Source organism: Lissotriton vulgaris, chromosome 12 (genome assembly GCF_964263255.1).
Source record: "Lissotriton vulgaris chromosome 12, aLisVul1.2, whole genome shotgun sequence".
In the NCBI taxonomy this organism is placed as follows: Eukaryota; Metazoa; Chordata; class Amphibia; order Caudata; family Salamandridae; genus Lissotriton; species Lissotriton vulgaris.
Window position 1 is genome coordinate 46,280,309 of NC_141700.1, and position 21,491 is coordinate 46,301,799.

The following is a 21,491-nucleotide window of genomic DNA, read 5'->3' on the forward strand; positions in this document are numbered from 1 at the left end:
TCTATATATACCTTCATTTTTTTTTCACATTTATGACGCATGAAGACACAGCCAACGCATTTCATCCCTCAACATGGGGACTTCCTCAGGGCAAAAACATTGTCGAACAGAACACTAGTCACTAGGTAATAGTGTAAAGAGACTCCTTAGTGTTCTATACTTCAAATCTTGTTGAGGTTATATTTGTAAGTCTGCGGTCAGGACGATAGACACCATGTGCACATCCAAACTCTATAATTCTACAAGGGTTTATAATAGTAGCCATCTTTTTGAAATCACTTTGGCTCACGCTTCCATTATTTCAGTTTCATCGGTCCCGGCGTATCAGTTGGAACTGGATTTTCTTTCCAATGACCCAAAATGATTAAAAAAAGACAGCTACTACTATAAACCTGTGTAACCCTAAATATTACCCTAAAGATTAAAAGGAAGTCTGCTCCCCTTGGCTTTGTGGGTGGCCCATCTAGGCCTTAGCAAACCACTGACACATTCTCGCACCCACAAAACTAGACGGATCTGAGAAAATTTAGAAAACATTTTCATACCATGAAAAGAGGTCAAATGAAGATACCCGTTCCACCTATTTATATATTACTTTTTTCATAGACCTTCATCTTTTTCTTCGATGTTCCTTGTAGAATTTTTTCTCTTATGTGTGTGCTTTTTGTCACAGATAAACTCTAGATTTTTTAGGTAGAGATCCCGGGAGGAGGTTTAATTGCTGTCTGATAGAAGTCTAGAAAACCGGGAAAAAAAATCGAAAAAAGCTGATTAATTGTTGTAAAAAACCCTGCAGAGCACGACTGCCATGTGCCTTTCAGATAATTCCAGGAAAAAAATGCTTTGCCATTGGTTTCAGCTTTTACGGACGTTTTCTTTTCAATGTGCAGCTCACATAAGGTCTTGTTCTATAGTTACGATATTTTGCTTTCTAGTTAGTTTCTCTCTAAACTTTTCTTTGCTGTTCAGAGTAGTGAAAATATAAGTGTTTAATGCTGGACGTGTAATTGGGTTGGGGTACTTCTACGTAGTTGTAATTTGGGCGTATTAGGAATTAAGACAGATGGAGATATTGATTGCTTAGCATCACACCGTTTGGTCTAGTTGGCAAAGGATCATTCGAATCCATGTCTCACAGTTTCACTGTACAGGGCCGGCTCTAGGCATGTGCAAGCTGTGCACCTGCACAGGGCCACCAAACCCCAGGGGCCACCACACCAATATATATCCTTAATATATTAATCCTCTGAGGATGGATACATAGTTGCGTGGTGGCCCCTGGCAGGTATTTGGCGGCCTCCAGCTCTGTTCCACTTCTAAACTCCCTGACCCCCTCCCCTCTTTACTGGCCTGCGCGCTCCGCCCCGCCCGGACCCCCTCTTCCGGGCCCTCTACCTACGCTCCCTGCCCAGGGCCACCATGAGCCTAGACTGCACTGTAAGCAATATTATAAAAAGACTACACCTCCCGCCCACTTTTGTTTTCTTCAGTTGTCTTTCATCAAGAATAGTATGTCACAGTGCTTCTGGGAGAAGCATGAAAGTGAAAAAAAATTATGAAGAAAAATACTGTGGTGAACATAAATTAGAAAACAGTGAAAAAAAGAGTTTTGAGTTCTACCAAAGAAAATCCATTACAATTTAGGATCTTCCATTAAAATTTAGGATCTTTCCCTCTTCACTGATGACATCAGGGCTGAGGTGGACATAAGGTCATTTGTAAGACTTATGGTTCTAGTTCAGTGAGGAATGGGTTCGGTTGGACTCTGGTTTAAGTTAGAGTTAATATTAAGTTTCTGGTTAGAATTGTGGTTAAGGTCTCAGTTAGTTTACAGTTCCTGATTAAGGTGAAGGTTAGGAACAAAGTTTCTTCAGAGTTAAATCTAAAGTTCTGCTTCTTGTTAGGTTGAAAGTTGCTGGCAGCTTTTGTGAGTGTTTGAGCTGTTTTTAATAGAAGTAAGGGTTCTAAAAATAGAGAGGTGTCCAGCATTGGTCTAGGGGATCCAGAACCAAGCAGTATATTTTCAGGATAACCACCTATTTTGGTAGTAAGTACATTTATCCCCAGTGGATAGCTTGACCTGGACATCCCTGGTACCTTTAGGTTGACCGCTTCGCTCCATCCTTCGTTTCATTATGGGCACTCTTCTTAACCATCGACTTTTTTGTGGTAGCCTAATGCATTCTGGGTGTTTTAGTCGCGGTTTGCACCCATTTAATTAATTAGAATAACACATCTGAAAGCATTGATTTGTCAGTGTAACCTTCTGAAAGGAGACCATGTCTGTACTGACCTGGAGTCAGGAGATCACCGTAGTAACCCACTGACCAGTATTCAGTAATGGACCACCGACCAGTAGTCTCCATGAAATATATTGGAGAAAAAAAAAAATATATATATATATATATGCTGCAAGAACTCGTCTCAGTCTCCCAACGAAACCAACAGCCAATATATATATATATATATATATATATATATATATATATATATATATATATATATATATATATATATATATATATATATATATATATATATATATATATATATATATATATATATATATATATATATTCCGGTTTCCCCGTTAGGGGAGTTAAGTCTCCATGCACTCCCGGATATTCTTTTCAATTACAGCCATACACCAAAGTTGGTAGATCGGTTTAGATTTATTTTCATTTGTCAGCAAGCCAGCAACACCTAACGCGTTTCGGTCTCTACGGAGACCTTGCTCACAGGAAACCATCACTACATTTTTTTACTAAATTTAAATAAAGAAACATCCTCCATGTTGATACTTCACTTCCTGTTAGTTGCACAGGAATTATGGGACATGTAGTTTTTAACCAACCATTTAAACCATGTTGCGGTTATTTTATGATTTGAACATTAAACAATTAAATAGTACATGGGAATCACAAAATAAATTCATGCCCTCCAGTGGGATAATGAGTTATTGCCGTAATTCAGACTTTTAACCCATAGTTCGTTATAATCTAGCCCTCTAGTGGGCATTCAATTCACAAATTACAATCCACGGATCTTATCCGTATTATATCACATCTTCCCATGTAACTTTTAGATTCCTACTATTTATCCTGTGCATCTAAATAAGAGGAAAAATAAACAAAACAAATTTGTGCCCTAGATTGTTTCATATACAAGGTGAAAAGTTGTTAAAAGTTATTGAGAGAGATATAGTTCATGTTCATTTCTTTTAGTTTTGAGTTCAGAGATGGCAATGTAGTTCCTCATCCAGGTTGTGCCCACGAGGATTAAGGGTTCGAAAGTTCATTATGTGTTTTGATTCTTTCTGTCTCATTATTTTTTCACGATCCCCTCCTCGCTGATTTATTCCAACACTTTCAATTCCATAGAATTTTAGTTCTTTCCAATTCACATTGTGTTCCCTCTCCATGTGTTTGGCCATTGCATTGCTTCTGTCATTATTAATTGTTGCTTGCACATGCTCCAAAATGCGCATCTTTAGTTCTCTTTTGGTGCTGCCAATATATTTTAACGAACACGGGCACTCTAAAAAATAGATGACAAATTGTGTTTTGCAGTTGATCAGTTGGTTAATTATCCAAGTTTTATTATTTGCCATGTGAAGCATGTCCTCTCTAGCCTCAAGTGTATCAACAGAACCAGGTGTTAGTGGAGGAGAAGAGGAACAAAGAGTAGCAGGGGCAAAAGTTCCTTTTTTAGACAAAATGAAACTAATTTTCCAACAGAAAAATTGGGAGAAAACAATGGGACCCCAGCAAACATATCAAAGAGGAAGAGGGAGAGGCCGCGGAAAAGCACCACAAAACAAACCAGAAGAAGCAAGTGCAAATACAGCACAAAATACTGGCGCAGTCCACGTGGGAACCATGACAAGGAATATGCGGAAGAAATTGAATCATTAAATATGAATGACACCGATGACAATCAAGAACTACAGGTTATTAATCTATCCTCGAAAAACCTAAATGATGTGGAACTGAAATTATTAAAACGTGGCATGAACTTCTGTCCAACTAGTGGAATAAATCTAGCGGAAACACGTGTGGATTTATATAAATATATTAGGAAGATTAAATTGGCAAAACTATTTGTGGATAAACCGGATATGGCCAATTGGAGAAGAACAATTCCACAGCCGACTATGCAAATACCACTATGGGGATGCAGAACACTTTGTTAACCTAATGGAATTAAGCCAGGATCCACAACAAAGTGGAGGAGAAGTGCAAGCGTATTGTGTTCAACTGGGAGCTGGCATTTCCAATATGAAACCAAAATCCAAATTTTATCCGCAACTACCCCCAGGAAATAAAATAGACTTTTTCCACGAATGCGTAGTGAAAGACCTTTACCAAATAAAAATCCCTCACAAAAAAGACAATCTCTTGAGAGAAGAACGTCAAGTCCTTAATCAACTACAGAAAGACGACACTATTGAGATCAAAATAACCGACAACGGTGGGAATGTAATCATCCAGGACAAAGAAACATATATGCGTGAGGCACATTCTCAGCTCCGCAATAGGGAATATTATTAGAAGTTGAAAACAAATCCTTTGCCGAAGCAAAAAGAAGAATTAGACCGAAAGTTGGACAATTGGTTCAAACAAAATTTATTGGACAGTGACGAGTACAAATACCTCCAAACATCCCATTTCAAAATGGCAACCATATATTTCCTTCCCAAGATACACAAACACCCCACGAAACCACCAGGGAGGCCTATAATCTCGGCTAAAGGTGCATTGTTGGAACCTATTGCAAATTATCTGGACAGTTACCTATTACCCTATGTAAAGGGTTTAACATCATATGTGAAAGATACGGGGGATCTATTGAGAAGACTGGAAAATACCCCCTGGCAATCTTCCTATAAACTTGTGGCAATGGATGTTATATCTTTGTACTCCAACATTCGGAATGAAATTGGCTTAGAAGCTTGTAAATCTTTTTTGATGGACAGAAATATTGAATTTGCTGAGCACAATAACATGCTTCTCGAAATGATCTCGATGTGCCTGGAACAAAATGTATTTATGTTCGGAAAAGAGATGTATCGACAATCAAAAGGCACAGTGATGGGCTTTTCTTTTAGTGCATCCTATGCCTGCCTAACAATGGGTCATTGGGAAAGAACGTGGGCATGGAGATGTGAAAATGAAGTGGCGGTATCGAAAACCATAGCCTGGTTGAGATACATAGACGATTTGCTACTGATTTGGGATGGTACGGAGGAAGAATTTGCAATATATTTTGAAATATTAAACAACTCCAACTTTGGCCTACAATTTACTTACACAATAAGTGAATCAAAAGTGATTTTTTTGGATACAGAGATTTTTATTCAAAATAACACAATACAAACAACATTGCATCGCAAAAGCACTGCGACAAACGCAGTATTACATGCTCAAAGTTTTCACCAATCCAGTCTAATCCACAATATTCCATACGGGGAATTCTTAAGAATTAAAAGAATATGCTCAAAAGAAGAAGATTGGTTTATCAACAAAAAATTGGCTAGTAAAAGATTTGAAAAACGTAAATACCATCCAGCCACAATCCAAACTGCTTTGAAACGATCCTCCAGTATCAAAAGAACAGAATTGTTGAAAGAAAAATCCAAACCAGAAAGTGATGATCAAAAGATTCGATTCATAACAACCCACTCCACAGCAAATTAATCTATAACAAAAATCCTAAGGAAAAATTGGCATATTTTGCACATGGATCCAAAAATAGCTGAAATTGTGGGAGACCATCCCAACATAAAGTATCGAAGGGCTAAGAACCTAAAAGACAAATTAATTTTCAGTCATTTTCAGGATCAGAAGAAACCAGAAGCCTGGTATAAACCCAAAGGTTTCTATAAATGCTCTGGTTGCAAGGTTTGTTGTATCGCCAAAAATATCAAGGAACTGAACATGGCAAATAATAAAACTTGGATAATTAACCAACTGATCAACTGCAAAACACAATTTGTCATCTATGTTTTGGAGTGCCCGTGTTCGTTGAAATATATTGGTAGCACCAAAAAAGAACTAAAGATGCGCATTTTGGAGCATGTGCGAGCAACAATTAACAATGACAGAAGCAATGCAATGGCCAAACACATGGAGAGGGAACACAATGGGAATTGGAAAGAACTAAAATTCTATGGAATTGAAAGTGTTGGAATAAATCAGCGAGGAGGGGATCGTGAAAAAATAATGACAGAAAGAATCAAAACACATAATGAGCTTTCGAACCCTTAATCCTCATGGGCACAACCTGGATGAGGAACTACATTGCCATCTCTGAACTCAAAACCAAATGAAATGAACATGAACTATATCTCTCTCAATAACTTTTAACAACTTTTCACCTTGTATATGAAACAATCTAGGGCACAAATTTGTTTTGTTTATTTTTCCTCTTATTTAGATGCACAGGATAAATAGTAGGAATCTAAAAGTTACATGGGAAGATGTGATATAATACGGATAAAATCAGTGGATTGTAATTTGTGAATTGAATGCCCACTAGAGGGCTAGATTATAACGAACTATGGGTTAAAAGTCTGAATTACGGCAATAACTCATTATCCCACTGGAGGGCATGAATTTATTTTGTGATTCCCATGTACTATTTAATTGTTTAATGTTCAAATCAGAAAATAACCGCAACATGGTTTAAATGGTTGGTTAAAAACTACATGTCCCATAATTCCTGTGCAACTAACAGGAAATGAAGTATCAACATGGAGGATGTTTCTTTATTTAAATTTAGTAAAAAAATGTAGTGATGGTTTCCTGTGAGCAAGGTCTCCGTAGAGACCGAAACGCGTTAGGTGTTGCTGGCTTGCTGACAAATGAAAATAAATCTAAACCGATCTACTAACTTTGGTGTATGGCTGTAATTGAAAAGAATATCCGGGAGTTCATGGAGACTTAAATCCCCTAACGGGGAAACCGGAATTGATTTAATCGCGGCTTGGTTCTGCCGCGCTTCGTGTGCACCGCCACAGAGCGCCTGGAAGCCCGCCCTGTGGACCAAACGGAAAGGAATATATATATATATATTCAATTCAATCAGCTTTATTTGATTAAATGCAATGATCATAAAAGCACAATAAAAATTTATGGCACAATATAAACATACATTAATTAGTAAAATTCGTATAGTAACAGTACTGTCCAAGTCCAGTTAAATGTACACCATGATTGAATTTCTGTATTTTAAAACATACTTTAAAAATATGAAAACTATATATATATATATTAATTACAGACAGACCAACCGACCTTTTATGGTCTGACCTTATACTATTGCTTATTTGAAATATTGTTCCGCCCTCCTGTATTTCCTTTTCAATCCCTGAGCCGGACTATGTTATGTCCGAAAGTAGCACTCTGTCATTGCATTGTTTGTCATACATTCTATATGCAGTCTATACAGAAAGCAAATCTTTTTGCTACTTTTACCCCTGAATTGGCAATGCCAGTAGGCAGAACTTTAATATGACGAACATCATTTAATCATTTAGCTATTGTAAAACTTGTGTTTACATGTATTGGTGCATTAAAGCCAGTCGTATTGGATTTGCCAGTGCTTCTTCCAACTGCTGTCACCGTTCTGCGGATAATAATCTAAAAAGTGGGGGAAGAATATTGTTTGAGATGAGTCTGACAGTGGTGATGATGATATGACTCGCACGTCAGTGGATCGCGGCAGCAAGGGCTGTCAACCTGTGATATCACCAATGTGTGACACGCTGATAAATTAGGTGTGACATTCAGAAGTGTGCTTTCAAATGCATTGAAAAGTATTTACTTTCAAGTGTCACATTCTCACAAAATTGCCTTAAACATGAGTGATTGTTCTTCGAAACAAGTGACAATTTGGCGGAATGTAGTGTGTCGCGGCTCATCTTGGGTAATTTGTACTTCGCGCTTGTTGGGTGTTAAGCTGCACACCTTCGGCCTCGGCCGTAGAGATTGGCATATGATTGTCTCACTCTATTTATGTAATGAAGTGTTAGTTCAAACTGGCTGTTTTTGAAATGCACCACCTTGTAGAATAAGAAGCAAACTACACGCGACTAACTTTCCCACGGTACTACCTGCCTTTAACCCCTTCGATGCTGATGACGAGCTCAGCTCGTCATCAGCCACGGGTGGCGTGTGCTGATGACGAGCTGAGCTCGTCATGTAACGCGGAAAAATAAAAAAAGCCGCACAGCGCAAAAATCGCCGCAGCAGCGATGCGGTTAAGGGCCAACTGCTTGTCCTGTGAAACTGCTCACTTTTAGACAAAGGGCCTAATGTGGTCTTTCCGAGAGCTTACAGCCTGCCCATTGGTTACCAATGGTTGGCTTTTTTTAGGACTCTGATTTGCTTGCTTCTTTTTTCAATGTCTTTCCTTCCTCTTCTTGTGTTTGACACTCCCCTTGAGCATAGCCTCTTTACCATCCTTTTGATTGAATGACTCGCATCCTTCCAATGCTCATGTTTAGGAAAACACTTTTTTCTTTTTGGTTAAGCACTCCATGAGAGTGCTTGTGTTTTCCGGCTCTCTTCCATGTGTGCCACACCCTATTGCTAAATATCCACCCCACACTCCGCGTTGACCTTATCTCATTTCAGGGCCGGCCTTAGGCATGTGCAAGCTGTGCACCTGCACAGGGCCACCAAATCCCAGGGGCCACCACATCAATATATATCCTTAATATAATAATCCTCTGAGGATGGATACATATTTGTGTGGGGGCCCCTGGCAGGGATTTGGTGGCCTCTGGCTCTATACAACTTCCAAACACCATGACCCCCCCCTCTTCACTGGCCTCCGCCCTCCGCCCCGCCCAGACCCCCTCTTCCGGGGCCCCCTACCTACGCTTTCTGCCCTGGGCCACCATGAACCTAGAGCCGCCCCTGCTCATTTGTCTGCTCTCTCTCTCTCTCCCATGTCCACCTTGTCTTCCTTCTCCTCGGCTGCTCTGTCCCTTGTCTGACACTTTTCATCGTCTCCTCCTCCCACCCAGCTCTATTTTAATTTCTGCCCCTGCATCCACCCCATGCTGCTTCCCCTCACTGCTCCTCCCTTACCCCATAAAACCAAAGGTCTGTTTTTTAAATATTTATATCTTTTTTGGAAGGAGAGGGCTAAGTAGCAAATAGCTGTCTGGCCATCTGCCTTAAGAATTGAGCTCTAGCCCTAGTTACATTTAAAAAATATATATTTCTCGATTCTTGTGTGCGTACGTCATCACATATGCACGCACCTACAAAATAACGTGGTGTGTGGCTGCATCAGCATCAATTAGTGCAACATTCAGGCAAGCAATAGAACATTCATCAGGGCTGGTGCAAAATTACCACCCACACCCGAAGACAAAGTGCTGTTGCGCCACCTCGCTCCTGTAGGTATCTGGCCATAATTGCTGCTTGTAAAGAACACCTGCTGCTTGTGCCCTCAGCGACTGACTAAGAGTGGGTTATAAGACACCGAGCTTGTGTGAAGTGCTATGTCTACTCACTCACTGCCCAAGTCTTTGGAATATCACATCAGAGAGGGGCCTTTCATTTACTTGTCTGCTTAACCGTCGCCTACTTTTATCCCACAACAACCAAGCATGGCTGAATTGATGGTTGAGTGGCGCACATTCCTGTCCCTAGGAAGTGATCTTTACGGCATACTTTTTTTTGCCTGGATTCAGCTAATAAAGACTTTTTTTTTTTTTTAATCCTGAATCAAAATCGGTCAAGCTTGACTTGGTGACTGAAGGCGTCCAATCTGATGGTCACTCATTGGGTGTGAGTGTCACACGTTGAAGCTTCATCTGACTGTTTATTGGGACACAATATCCTCCTCTCAGATGCTGCTCCCATTGATCTTCATGGGGCCATATATGTGAAGCAGACCTCAGGAGTAGCGTTTGGTTTTTGGCTTTGGAATGACTGGTTTTGGGTTAGCAAAAAAGAAAAGTATACTATATATATATATATATATATATATATACTGCAGTCCACCACAACATCACGGACTGGGTTAGGTGAGCTGACACTGGAGGGGCGGAGCGGACGCTCACTATTGGTGACCAGCAGGAGGCATTTTGATGTTTAAGTGAAGCACCCTGAACTTTATGCCGCTGACGAGAGCCGGAAAGGCCGAAATGCATCCACCATTCAACAAATAAAGATGCTTCCAAGTCTCCCCTACGAGGCCTCTGCTCGTTCTTTTGAAGGAGGTTGTAGTGATATATCTATATATATCCATGAAAGTCAATAGGAGCAGCCTCTGAGAGCAGGATGTTGAGTCCTGCTAAACAGTCAGATGATGCTTCAAGGTGTAACTTGTTGGTGCTCAGAGGCCATTAATGTGCACAGAGCTGTTGTCTAATCCTATTACTATATAGCGGGAGGCAAGAGCAGTATTACAAAGGATGGCTCGAAGTCAGACTCTCAGGATATCCCTAAGCTACATTTATAATCAATGGACTAGAAGAACTTGGTGAAAACCAGAAGCTCTGGTCCAGCAAAACACAACTGAGTCCACCTCAATCGACAGTACATCGTAAGGTCCTTTGCGGTGCTTAATTTGCACTGGTGTTTGCCGTAGCTCAGCTCTGGAACTTATTTCTTAATGCCAGCAACTATTTTTGACAGACCACCACATGGTGGCACTGTCTGTATATTAATGTCCAAAATTGACCTGGTCGTACCTCTTGCCTTACAGCCATGAAAATATGATAGCCTTGGATGCCAACTGGCCGGTAGGAAGGGGTTAATGGCATGGCCTAGGTCTTCCTTGAGCGGTACCTGGCCGAAGACCTCGCTTGTGGTCCTGCATTGAGAAGAGCATGTACCCCTCAAAACCATCACCTAAGGCAGAATGAAATGCTTAGCGCCAAAAGGAACCGTTCGGGCGGCATAAATGAGCCAGTAATTGTGATCACATTAAGTCTGACTTTTAAGTACTTTTTAAATATATACGGTGGCCCACTGAGACTATTAAAGGCAGGAAGCGCTACTTCATTTTATATTATGCTTTTATACATGCATAGAAGGAGTATCGTAATTTGAAGAAATGCAGATTGCTCAATTAAGCCGAACATGTGACTAAAATACATTTCTCTTTTCTTGCAGGTTAGCTTTATATGTATATGAATATTTGCTGCATGTTGGAGCTCAGAAATCAGCACAGACTTTCCTGTCAGAGGTAAGAATAATTCCAGATCTTAATCCACTCTAGTGATCCCTAAAGTCTACAGCAGGTTTTGATTTAGTGTTAGCTTCTAGGCTGTGTTCCTTTGCTCCTCTAGGGCAACATTCATCGTTATGTAAAAGTGAAATAGAATAAGATCTATTTTAATCAAGGGTTATGATGCAGTAAATTATTATGTTCATTTGTTGATCATGACTACTATATTGCTGAGTTTATCATCTGGTTAATCTTCTTGGTTTGCACCCCTCCCGTGCATGTGACTGTTTGCTCTTGTCTCTTACTTCCCCATCTTGAAAGAGCTTTGATACCCTCACAGGTCATGTTTGCGCGATATAAAACTTTATAAATAAATATCTTGTAAACTACCTACAACAGATGACACTCAATCCTTGTCATCGTTCAATTTCCAATCGCCTCCCACCCAAGGAATTTCTTCGAAATCTCTTGAAAAAATTGCTTACTTTAAGTGTCGTGTTCATTCCATGTGAAGCTATCCTGCCCCACCGCGGCCCCCCAGGTAAATAATTGGGAGTTTGGGACCCTTTTTCTGTAGTTATTTCATCCCTTTAAAATAATGGAAATGCATGAATTTAGAGGTGTAATTCTTCTGGGTAATGGGATATCATTTATATGAAAATACTAAAAATTAAGACTTTAGCACATTTGTATTGAAAATTTCAATGATTCTACTGTGGGAATTATTTTTTCTGCCCTATCATCTTATATTTAAAACCCCCTGGTCAGATTTAAATTTAAATGCAACACATTTACGTAGGTCAAGGTTGTCCTGACATTCTGCCATGAATCCGGCAATCAAAGACCTACGCTGGCCTTCCTAGTCTAGACGTGATGAGACTCCGGCGTTCGTTCTATCTATCTCATGAGTTGATCAAGAAAGGCTTACTTGCTTGTGTTTTTGGTCTTCGTGACTATGTCTGCGGCGAACATCAGGCTTCTACGCTGTGATCTCTGTGACCGGCCCGCAGACCTTCGAAGATTCGTAGGGATTCCCTCATCCTGTTATATGTGCATCGGTTACATCGCCTGGGACGTGCATAAGTGCCTTTTCCTCTCCTACCTCTGAACCTTTACGTAAGCACTTACACATGATAACTGATATGTTTGCAAATGCGTTATTCTAAATCATGCATAAAATTATAACTCTTTGAAGCACGACAGTGCTTGAATGCACTTACATTACTTTTTTGGCTTTCTGTGGTGATTACATTTTTTTCTGAGTTCTTTTATTAAGGCCAACCTTCATATATATTAAAAACCCACTATGAAGCATTACATGAAAAATTACAATATGAAAGTCATTAGACTTTTTTAACACATCTGCATATTATTATGATGTGACTTTAGATCTATTTGTTTATTAATTTTATCAGCTTACACAGTCTTTTACTTAGTGCACCGTATATGTTTAAATGCATGGATCGGAAAGCTACATTAAGTTACACTTTGTGCATTAAGGTAACAGACTTTGATGCACATAGATGAGCAGAAGGTCGGGATATGGGACCACCGCAAGGTTCTATGGTACTTATCTGGTCAATCATCCATGTGGGCCAGTGTTTTAAATAAACGGGAACTAAGTACCTGAACTTCTTTCATTTGAAAGGAAGAAGATGTCTTAGTGGTGCTTTAGAGCAGATATATTGACAAGTATATAAAAATACATTATCTTTCATACGTTATTATCAATGAAAACTCTTTATTTCAGCCCCAGGGCCATAAAAGTACAATTCATCATCACACTATACATCACAAAATAAACAACGAAAATACATCAATTATTTCCTAAAAGCATATAAGATACATATGTGTGTGTGTGTGTGTGTGTGTGTGTGTGTGTGTGTATATATACACACATAATTTTAAAATGTTAGAAATAATATCCCGAAAGGGGCCCAGATAGGACACTCTGAAATATCAGTCAACAAATGGGAGAGCGACCTAGGGCGTTTTTCTACGGACCACCCACATTGCACCCAAAAAGTTTGCACTAGAAATAACCATTACAATGGAAGAGTTTGATTAAAAATATTGAGGTCATTCTGATGGTTCCGTACACCTTACGAGCTGCAAATCGGTACCAACCAATTATGCTGGGGGATAAATGGCCTGGGCAAATAAAGATAACTAGGGATACACTTTCTTTCTGGTGGGCACATATAGGACAAGTGATACTTCCTCCACCCTTCCAACCTGATGTAAACGTTCCAAGGGGTAAGGTGCCTATACAAAACTGAAAATAATGTTTTCTGTGCAATAGAACCGTCACTACGTCCCAAAATAATTCCCACCCCAACATGACTTAATATCCATGTAATCACTTGTTTGCTTACCAGCGACTGACTTCTGAACGTCCTCAGCTTCCACAAGTGATCTGTATTTCATTGTCATCTCAGCCTTGGATGGAGCAACAGATGTATACGGTTATTCCCACAGATCATGGAGTCCTAATGAATACAAGGCTGACTTCATGTTTGAGACCCATGGAATTATGTTAAATTGGTCAGCCTTCATGACATCCCGTAAACTGTCAATATTTTGAGCAAGTTCTGGAGTGGTCCACAGGCGCCCCCAATACAGCAAGGGCCGTGAATTTTGCGAGTGGCGCTAGAAACGTCTAAATCACAAAACAGTGGGTATACCGGAGTACTATTTGGGAGAGAGGTCAAGGTTATTAATCTCATCTACACCCCTCACACTTCCCCTTCATTGCCCCAGATGCAGGGCCACTAATTACACCCAATTCATGAAACGAGTTGCACGTATGACCAGTAAAATATATTTCGCAAGGGTGCACCTAAAGTTTCGGAGCCCGCCGGTCAACACCTTTCATTACGGCGAGTGGCTGAACAACGAGAGCAGGTGCAACACACCTACAGCCCCGTGCAATACATTCAGGCAGATGTGCTGCTCCTTCTCAAGTATGGAAGCAGTGGGGTGGGGCAGCAAGCTCACATGTTTCCAGTCACGTGCCGCGTACGCATTTCACCCAGGAGAGCACGTTCACGTGTACTGGCTTTACGGCTCAGTTACGATAAGTTGCCGTCAGTCTTCATTGTGAAACTCTGGCGTGGGTCTACCTGATGTGGACCCACCATTTTGGCTACTAAGAAAATGCAGTATAAACCAATTTTAGGGTGAGAGTACTGTTCCAAAAATGTTTAGTAAACAAAGTGTTCCCTTCAGGCAATCCTACACCTTAAGCAGCCTTTCTTCAAGAGTGTCACCGAACAGGAATGTCTAAAATGTAATTCTGTTAATCACTTCTTTGGAAGGTATAATTTTGGTAGGAAGCTCACAACTTTGTACTGATCCTTATATTTTAATATTTTTTTACTGTGAAGCTGTAACATGATAGATTACCAGTTTTGCACAACAACCATAATCAGTGGTGTAACGAAACTTCAGGGCCACCCCCTGAAAAGGGCAAGGAGAACCCCCCCCCCCCACATTCCGGTCCCAGTCAGGAGCTCTTAGCCCAGGGGCCAGCCACCCGCGCACAGTGCCGGGTGGGGCCCTTTGGAGGAACTCGGAGCCCCCCTGCACCACGGGGGCTGTTGTTACTATACTGACCATAATCACGTTTTTTTTTTTACTACTAAACGCAAATTTGACAAATGTCTATCTGGCCTGATGTTCAAGATAAATCCATGCTTAACCCTTCACTGCTTGCGTCGGCCAACGGCCGTCGCGTGCACTACCTCTGTAGTGCCACGCACGTCTGATCGCCGGCGTGACCCCGCCCACTGCGCTAAACCGCCGCACCGTCACAGAATTGCCACTGCGGTTAAGTCAAATGAACATAGACAATAGTCTTACAAATGATTCAAAACCCCTTTTTCTCATCTAGATAAGCTGGTTTTCCACTCATAAAAAGATTTACTCACATAAAGATTTTCATGCGTGAAGATCTTTAAGAAGGGTTGGAGGCGGATGGGGAGTTGGTGGTTAAAGAAAGGGAAAGCCTTGTGAGTTTTTGAACACGCAGAAGCTTACAGGTTAGTGATTTTCATAAATTCTCCTTTGGTCCCTTCTATTCCCAGACTAGGCGGGGATTTGCTATAACGGGATGGGGGTACATCCTTTCCAAACCAGGAGGGGAAGGAAATATCCTCCAGTTTGTGTGGGAAGTGGCATTCCTACCAACAAAAATATTTACCCTTTTGTGGGGAAAAAAAACCCTTTTTTGCGCTGTTGATATTTCTTAAGCAAAAATATGTGCATGAAATATTTTTGCAAGAGAAAATTGAATTATCAAAATCTTTCCAGACTAGCTGTCACAGGTTTTCAATCGCAAACATTTAAAAATCTCCACAAGTGCAGCGAGAAGCTTGCAGATGCAGATTGGGAACATTTTAATGGTAATCTTTCACGTTGTATTAAGAATGACTTTAAAGGCGCCTACCTAGAATAAATAAATGGGAAATGAGGTGCAACACAGCGCCGCCTAACTTCAGGGCAGGACCAAAATTAACTCTTCTTGGTCAAACGTCGGAAGTAACCACTCCTAGAACCCGCTCAACCTGTAGCTTCCCCTATGACCCCATAGAGACAACCTATTTCGTAAGGCCCCATCCTATGTACATCATGAGATTCCTTCTTGAGTTTCCTTTGATTGCACACTCCTGGATCAGTAATATAAAATTGCCAAGACCCATGTGGTTAAAAGTTGACCTAGCTAGACAGAGTAGCACCATTGAAGAACAATGGATTTGTAAATGTTTACATCTAAATGTTTAGTTTTTCTGTGTACTATCTAATATCAGTTTTCAGCAGGGCAATGCGCATAGTGATCAAACTACCAGGAAGGACAGGAAAATATTGACTTCCTCAGGATTACACATTGTGATAAATTATGGGAAACCGAGAGTGTGGCTCTGATACAGACATGATCAGAAGAATCATGGTACGTAACTATGTTTGCTTCCTGGACTAAAAGTTGCTGTAGCGGGGATGTTCTTAGCGCGTCAGCACACCCACCATGTTAAATCACTCTGGTGTTTTGCAGACCCAGAGAAACTGTCTTGGTCTTTACTGTTTTACGGAAGAAAGTCGTTGTACGGCCATATTCATTACTGAGCTAATGTAATTATTCCTAATGAAAAATCGGTCGTCGCCTTCAGTAATGATGGCATCCAGTACTTTAAAGGTCGTTAATAGTCTATTACCGTCCTGTGTTTGCCAAGATGCTAATTCACTTAAGTCATGAGTCAGGCTTAAGACAGTGGGTCAATCAAAGCGTTAATTCAGAAAGATGTATCACCAAGTTCCGTGTCCAGTCGCACTGCTTCTAGGCCGCCTATCTTCCTCCAGGGTAAGCACCGATTCCTAGAAGTAAAGTTTACGTGCCTTGAACTGATGATCAACACAGCCTGGACAATTGCCTAAAGCTTGTAGTAGCTATGCATGATCTGGTTGTCACGTCACTACTCTACTGTAATAAGAAAGGGACATCACTACTCTACTGTAATACATTGTTACTCTTCAGTATTTGCCTCACAGAGTCAGCAGTGATGCTGCAGGTCACAGAACAAAATTCCAGCTCCTGTGTAGACAAGGGAAGGATTAACTAGCGTTTCAGCTCTCCCACCTTTTTTAGCCTAGAAAATCATGGTCAATAGCTGATAAGGAGATAAGGAGACATTTATGGCAGGATGTTTATTTAGAACAGTATGTTTATTTATTTCACTGATGGAATTATATACAAGGATGCAGGGGTCTGGCAGTCTAAGCTACAGCTGCTTTTCTAAACTATACCACTTAAAATATAATTGACCTCCAATTATACCTGCTTATTGATACATTTATTTTTATAAGATTGATTCTTATTTATTCTACCTAGAAACAATGATATATCTATAGGAAGAAACACGAGACCAAGAATTTAAAAACAGTCTGGGAAAGAATTGTGGTGTGAGCTTGTATTAAGGAATAAAATACCCCCTCCCACCGCTACTAGGGTATTGTACGCCATCTCGAAGTTCCATGACTGTAAATGAGCTCTGCCTGTGGCCTTTTGTCTCTTTCTTCACAGAACTCCTAAGTGATATACAAGATCCCTACACTGTATGCTGGGGGTACTTTATTCCATATAACTTCTATGCTTAGCAAATGTCATTGTGCAAGAAATGGTTTCTAAATTTGTAATTAATGACAGTGACGTGAAATCTATATTTTGAGCAACCATTACCAGGCTCTATATTTTGTCTCAGTAAATAGCAGGCAGACTCGCTTTCGTATTTTAATTTGATAGCAAAACTGGCAAAAAGAAAAGTGAACAATTTCATATAATTGCTGAAGCCAAGTATCAGCATTTTCCACCCCAGGCTATAAATAGCATGCGGAAACCCCAGCTAAAAATCTACAGTGGGAACACTGAATGGACATATTAATCTTGCCAGAGTTCTACAATTGACCCTTTCATACCCTCCTGCCATTTTGTGCCCCTCCACCCATGCCCTATTCAATGGCGTTCCTTGTATTGTGTCTGGCACCAGCAAAATCAGCATGTAACATTTACCCTATAAGTGGGTGCATGTTGTAATAAAAGAAAAGGAACAGAAAAGTGCAGTCACTTAAATTCTAACAGTTTTAAAAGTTGTCAATACAAACATTGACAGAACCATTAGTTCGGCGTTAGGTCTGCAGTGAAAGGCGTTTCCCCATGGAGCACAAATGAGTGTTTAACCCTTTCGCTGCGGCGGCTATTCCGCCGCAGCGCTAAGTGGGCGGGGCGGCCGCCCACTTAGCTGGTGACAGAACCGCATGCTGGTGACAGAACCGCTCCGTCACCAGCCGCGGTTGAGCTGTGCTCGTGACGGAGCGGTTCCGTCATGGCCCGCCCGCTCAATAGAACGCGCCGCGCAGGCGCGGCGGCCGGGCCATGACGGAACCGCTCTGTCATCAGCACAGCGCCACCGCAGCTGATGACGGAGCGGTTCCATCATCAGCAGGGGAGGGGTTAAATTTGTGTTGTTTGCAAACAATCAGCATTATTGAATTAGGAATGAGTATAACACAAGGGACAGGAGTGTGTGTTCTTCTGAAGATTATAAAAATAAATATTTCATAATCCTGATGATTAGTTGGAAGCTTTTAGTATAAGATGAAAGTTTACGATAGCGACAAGCAGTGCAAGACAACATTTCTCCTTGCCCATTTTAATGGTGCTCTCTTTAGTGGATGAAATGCTGCGATGGTCTTCTGAGAATTTGAACTTGTAACTAGCAGATCATGTCAGTTACTATCTATCAGCACTTAACTCGCTGAGCTCTCCCGCCGCTTTACAATCTCTCCTATTTTCCTGCAAACCTTTTTGCCTGCCATCTTTGTTATGTACAGTTTAGTTTAGTATATCTCTCTGGGAAATACATTAATATTCACGCACAGTCATAATTTTGATTTTAGGCAGCTTTTCAATCAACAGCATCCAAAATTTCTGGCCACTAGTACACTGTCCTTGCCATCTAATGTGTAAATCTGTGACAAAAACCTACCATTGCTGCAGGTTTCAAGCTTCTGCTTTGTCCCTAAATCTCAAATATAAGATGTTACCATGTCAAATCTTTTTTACAATCGTTGCCAACCTTCTGTTAGTTTGTAGCTTAAAGGCAGTCCCCTGTAAGACATTCACTTATTTTCAGTCACCTGAATGTTATATTCTATTTTGGAATACTCGGCTACTGAAACGCATTCCTAAGTAAGCGCATAGTCCCGAAAAGGTAAAATAGATGGGGTTTACCTGTTCTTTCATAGAAAGGTTCTAGAAGGATGTCCAGATTTCTTACTACCTTTTTAGGGGTGGGAGCTACTAATCTTCTGACCAAAGGGCGTGGGCCTTGCTGGAAAGCAGGATCTCAGTCTTTCTACTATCTCCTATTATCCCTCTATGTTTACATTCAAGGTACAACAGCAGTCAACGTTCTGGATTCAACATTTTTGTAGGCTCATTAAAAAATAAATATATATTTCTATGTTTACATAAAACTAAGATTAAATCTCTTTCAGGTATGTTGATGTAGAGTAAAGAATAGTAAATATAGAAGTATAATTACCTTCACGATACAGTAATAAAACATTTTCTGGACTCAATATTTTGTAGGTTGATAGAAAAAAGAACAATATTTTGACACATATCCATATGCTTGGCACTACAGAGGATCACATGCAACTAGGATTATATATATCTTCAAGATACATAGATGTGGCGTTAATAGTAGTAAATCTATACTTTACTTTTTTACATTTATACTGAAGGTGTAGCAGTGGTAGTTGATCTTCTGGATTTAAAATTTTGTATGACAAGTTTAAAAAGAAAATAACTCGATAATGTGGTGGAACACCCTAGCTCATTAGTATAGCCTTTGGAACCACACCTCGAGTACCAAACAATGACCATTAGGCCTTTTTACAATATTACATTGGTACGAGTCATGACGATCTGTCGTGCAATACTACAGTAGTACCACCCATGGTAACTTTATCACAATGGTCGGCGGGATGAACCTTGCAATCCGGCCCCACACAATAAGGTATGTTTCTAGGTGTTCATATCACTACATGCATAGGGGCTAAGCAGGTAGGCCACTTTATTCAATCATAAGCTTCTCAACAGGCGAATGCATTTCGGAATCACATATGCCTTCTTCAGCGTCAAGAGTCTTATGGGGAGTTTGCAGGTAACAACGTATATATTTCATTTTTTGTGGCCGCGGTTTGTAATTGAATAGAACTTTGATGCACCCCAAGCTGTGGCTCATAAGGGACTGAACTTACCCTGACTTTGGACTTTTGCTTGTAAAAACTCCTGGGAAAATAAGCAACATGCAACTGTCAGAAAGCTTTCAGGTCTGCAGGCAAGTGCCAAAAATCCCCTGCTAAATGATCATAATTAACTGAATTAAAAAATAATTATGTACAAATTGCATCTGGGAATTAATTATATATGAAGTGTTTAAGTGTGTAATGGCATTTGTACGGTCTCTAGCAAGGCAAACATAACTAAATGGGTGAAGTATACTAATCAGCACCCCTGGTCTTTGTCAGACTTTGAGATAATTTATTTTCAGCGATAATATACCTACTGACCTTTAATTAACATTCTGATCGTTGACACCCTATCTTTATTCCCATTGTCACATTGTAATCTGCCTATCATATGTGCATTACATCCAGACGTTCTTAATGCGGTTTCTGAAGGCCGTTTTAGTGTGGTTACCTGACCCTCGCATCTGTTTTCATGCTTATCGCACAGCTGTTACTGAGTCCTCCATTACTTGGGCATTGCACGAATCACTATTCTTCAAACGCTCATTGAATAGCTTTTTTCAAAAAATGCCTGCTCCCCCTAACCAAGCTGCATTCCAGTGATCATATTTTCAGAATTTCTTATTTTTTCTATTGAATTTAAATAATGAAAAATTTCACAGACTCTCAATATAGAAGGAAAAAAACACAAAATATTTAAAGAATTGAAATCAATGCATCTCACCTTCCAAAGAAAACAGAGAAACAATTGACAATCATAAAGGCAATAGGTTAATAAATGTTAGATATACTAAATCAAGTACATGCATTTTATCATAATACCTCCTTCACCAATAAATCAATCAACTCACTTTGAACAGGCAATGTAATCAAGAATAGTAACAAATCGAATACCCCTTGGTTAAATGTCATTCGTTAAGGTATCTCCAAAAGAGATCACAAAAAGAGGGGTTAGGTGTAGATTTAGTATATTTATTCAGATTATTAAAATTCAACTCCACTTTCGGTAATGGAAACCCGTCCCTATCAATAATGCACAGAAGTTATTCAAGCAGGTTTCCAGTTAGAGGTTTGATCTTGGAAATTGCAATATCAAAAAGTTGCGTCCGAGTTATTTTATCCAATGGACCACATGATTTAAAAATGAAAATGTCATACAAAGGTAATTGTGGGATACAAGTTACTACTTATTGTTGTAAGTTAAAAGCAAAGCACTGGATGTTGGGAATCCAGCGACTTTCTTTAAATGCCGATTCGTGCAAGAGGCCTTGTTACCGGGGTAAAGCTCAAGCTAGGGTGTATATGCACTCAGTACAATGACGGCATTAGCTACTGATGCACCTTGAATTTTGGCACCTAAGAGCTAATAGTGAGCATCAGAGGAGGAAGTGATGGTTTACCAAACCAATTTAAAATGTATTTCCTTACTCCATCGACCGAATAAATATAGAATCATTGGTCCTGCTTTCTGGTATGAAGCTCAAATTGAATTT

At 40.1% G+C, this 21,491-nt stretch overlaps 1 protein-coding gene across 2 annotated transcripts in view; it reads left to right on the forward strand.

The window, feature by feature from the left end:
• The window catches only part of SSBP4 (single stranded DNA binding protein 4), a 532,613-nt gene that overhangs the window by 98,308 nt on the left and 412,814 nt on the right, over positions 1-21,491 (forward strand). For both annotated transcript variants that reach the window (XM_086947015.1, XM_086947014.1), the window contains exon 2: positions 11,136-11,208. In XM_086947015.1, coding sequence (XP_086803141.1) covers positions 11,136-11,208 — 73 coding nt within the window. The remainder of the gene's footprint in view (positions 1-11,135; positions 11,209-21,491) is intronic.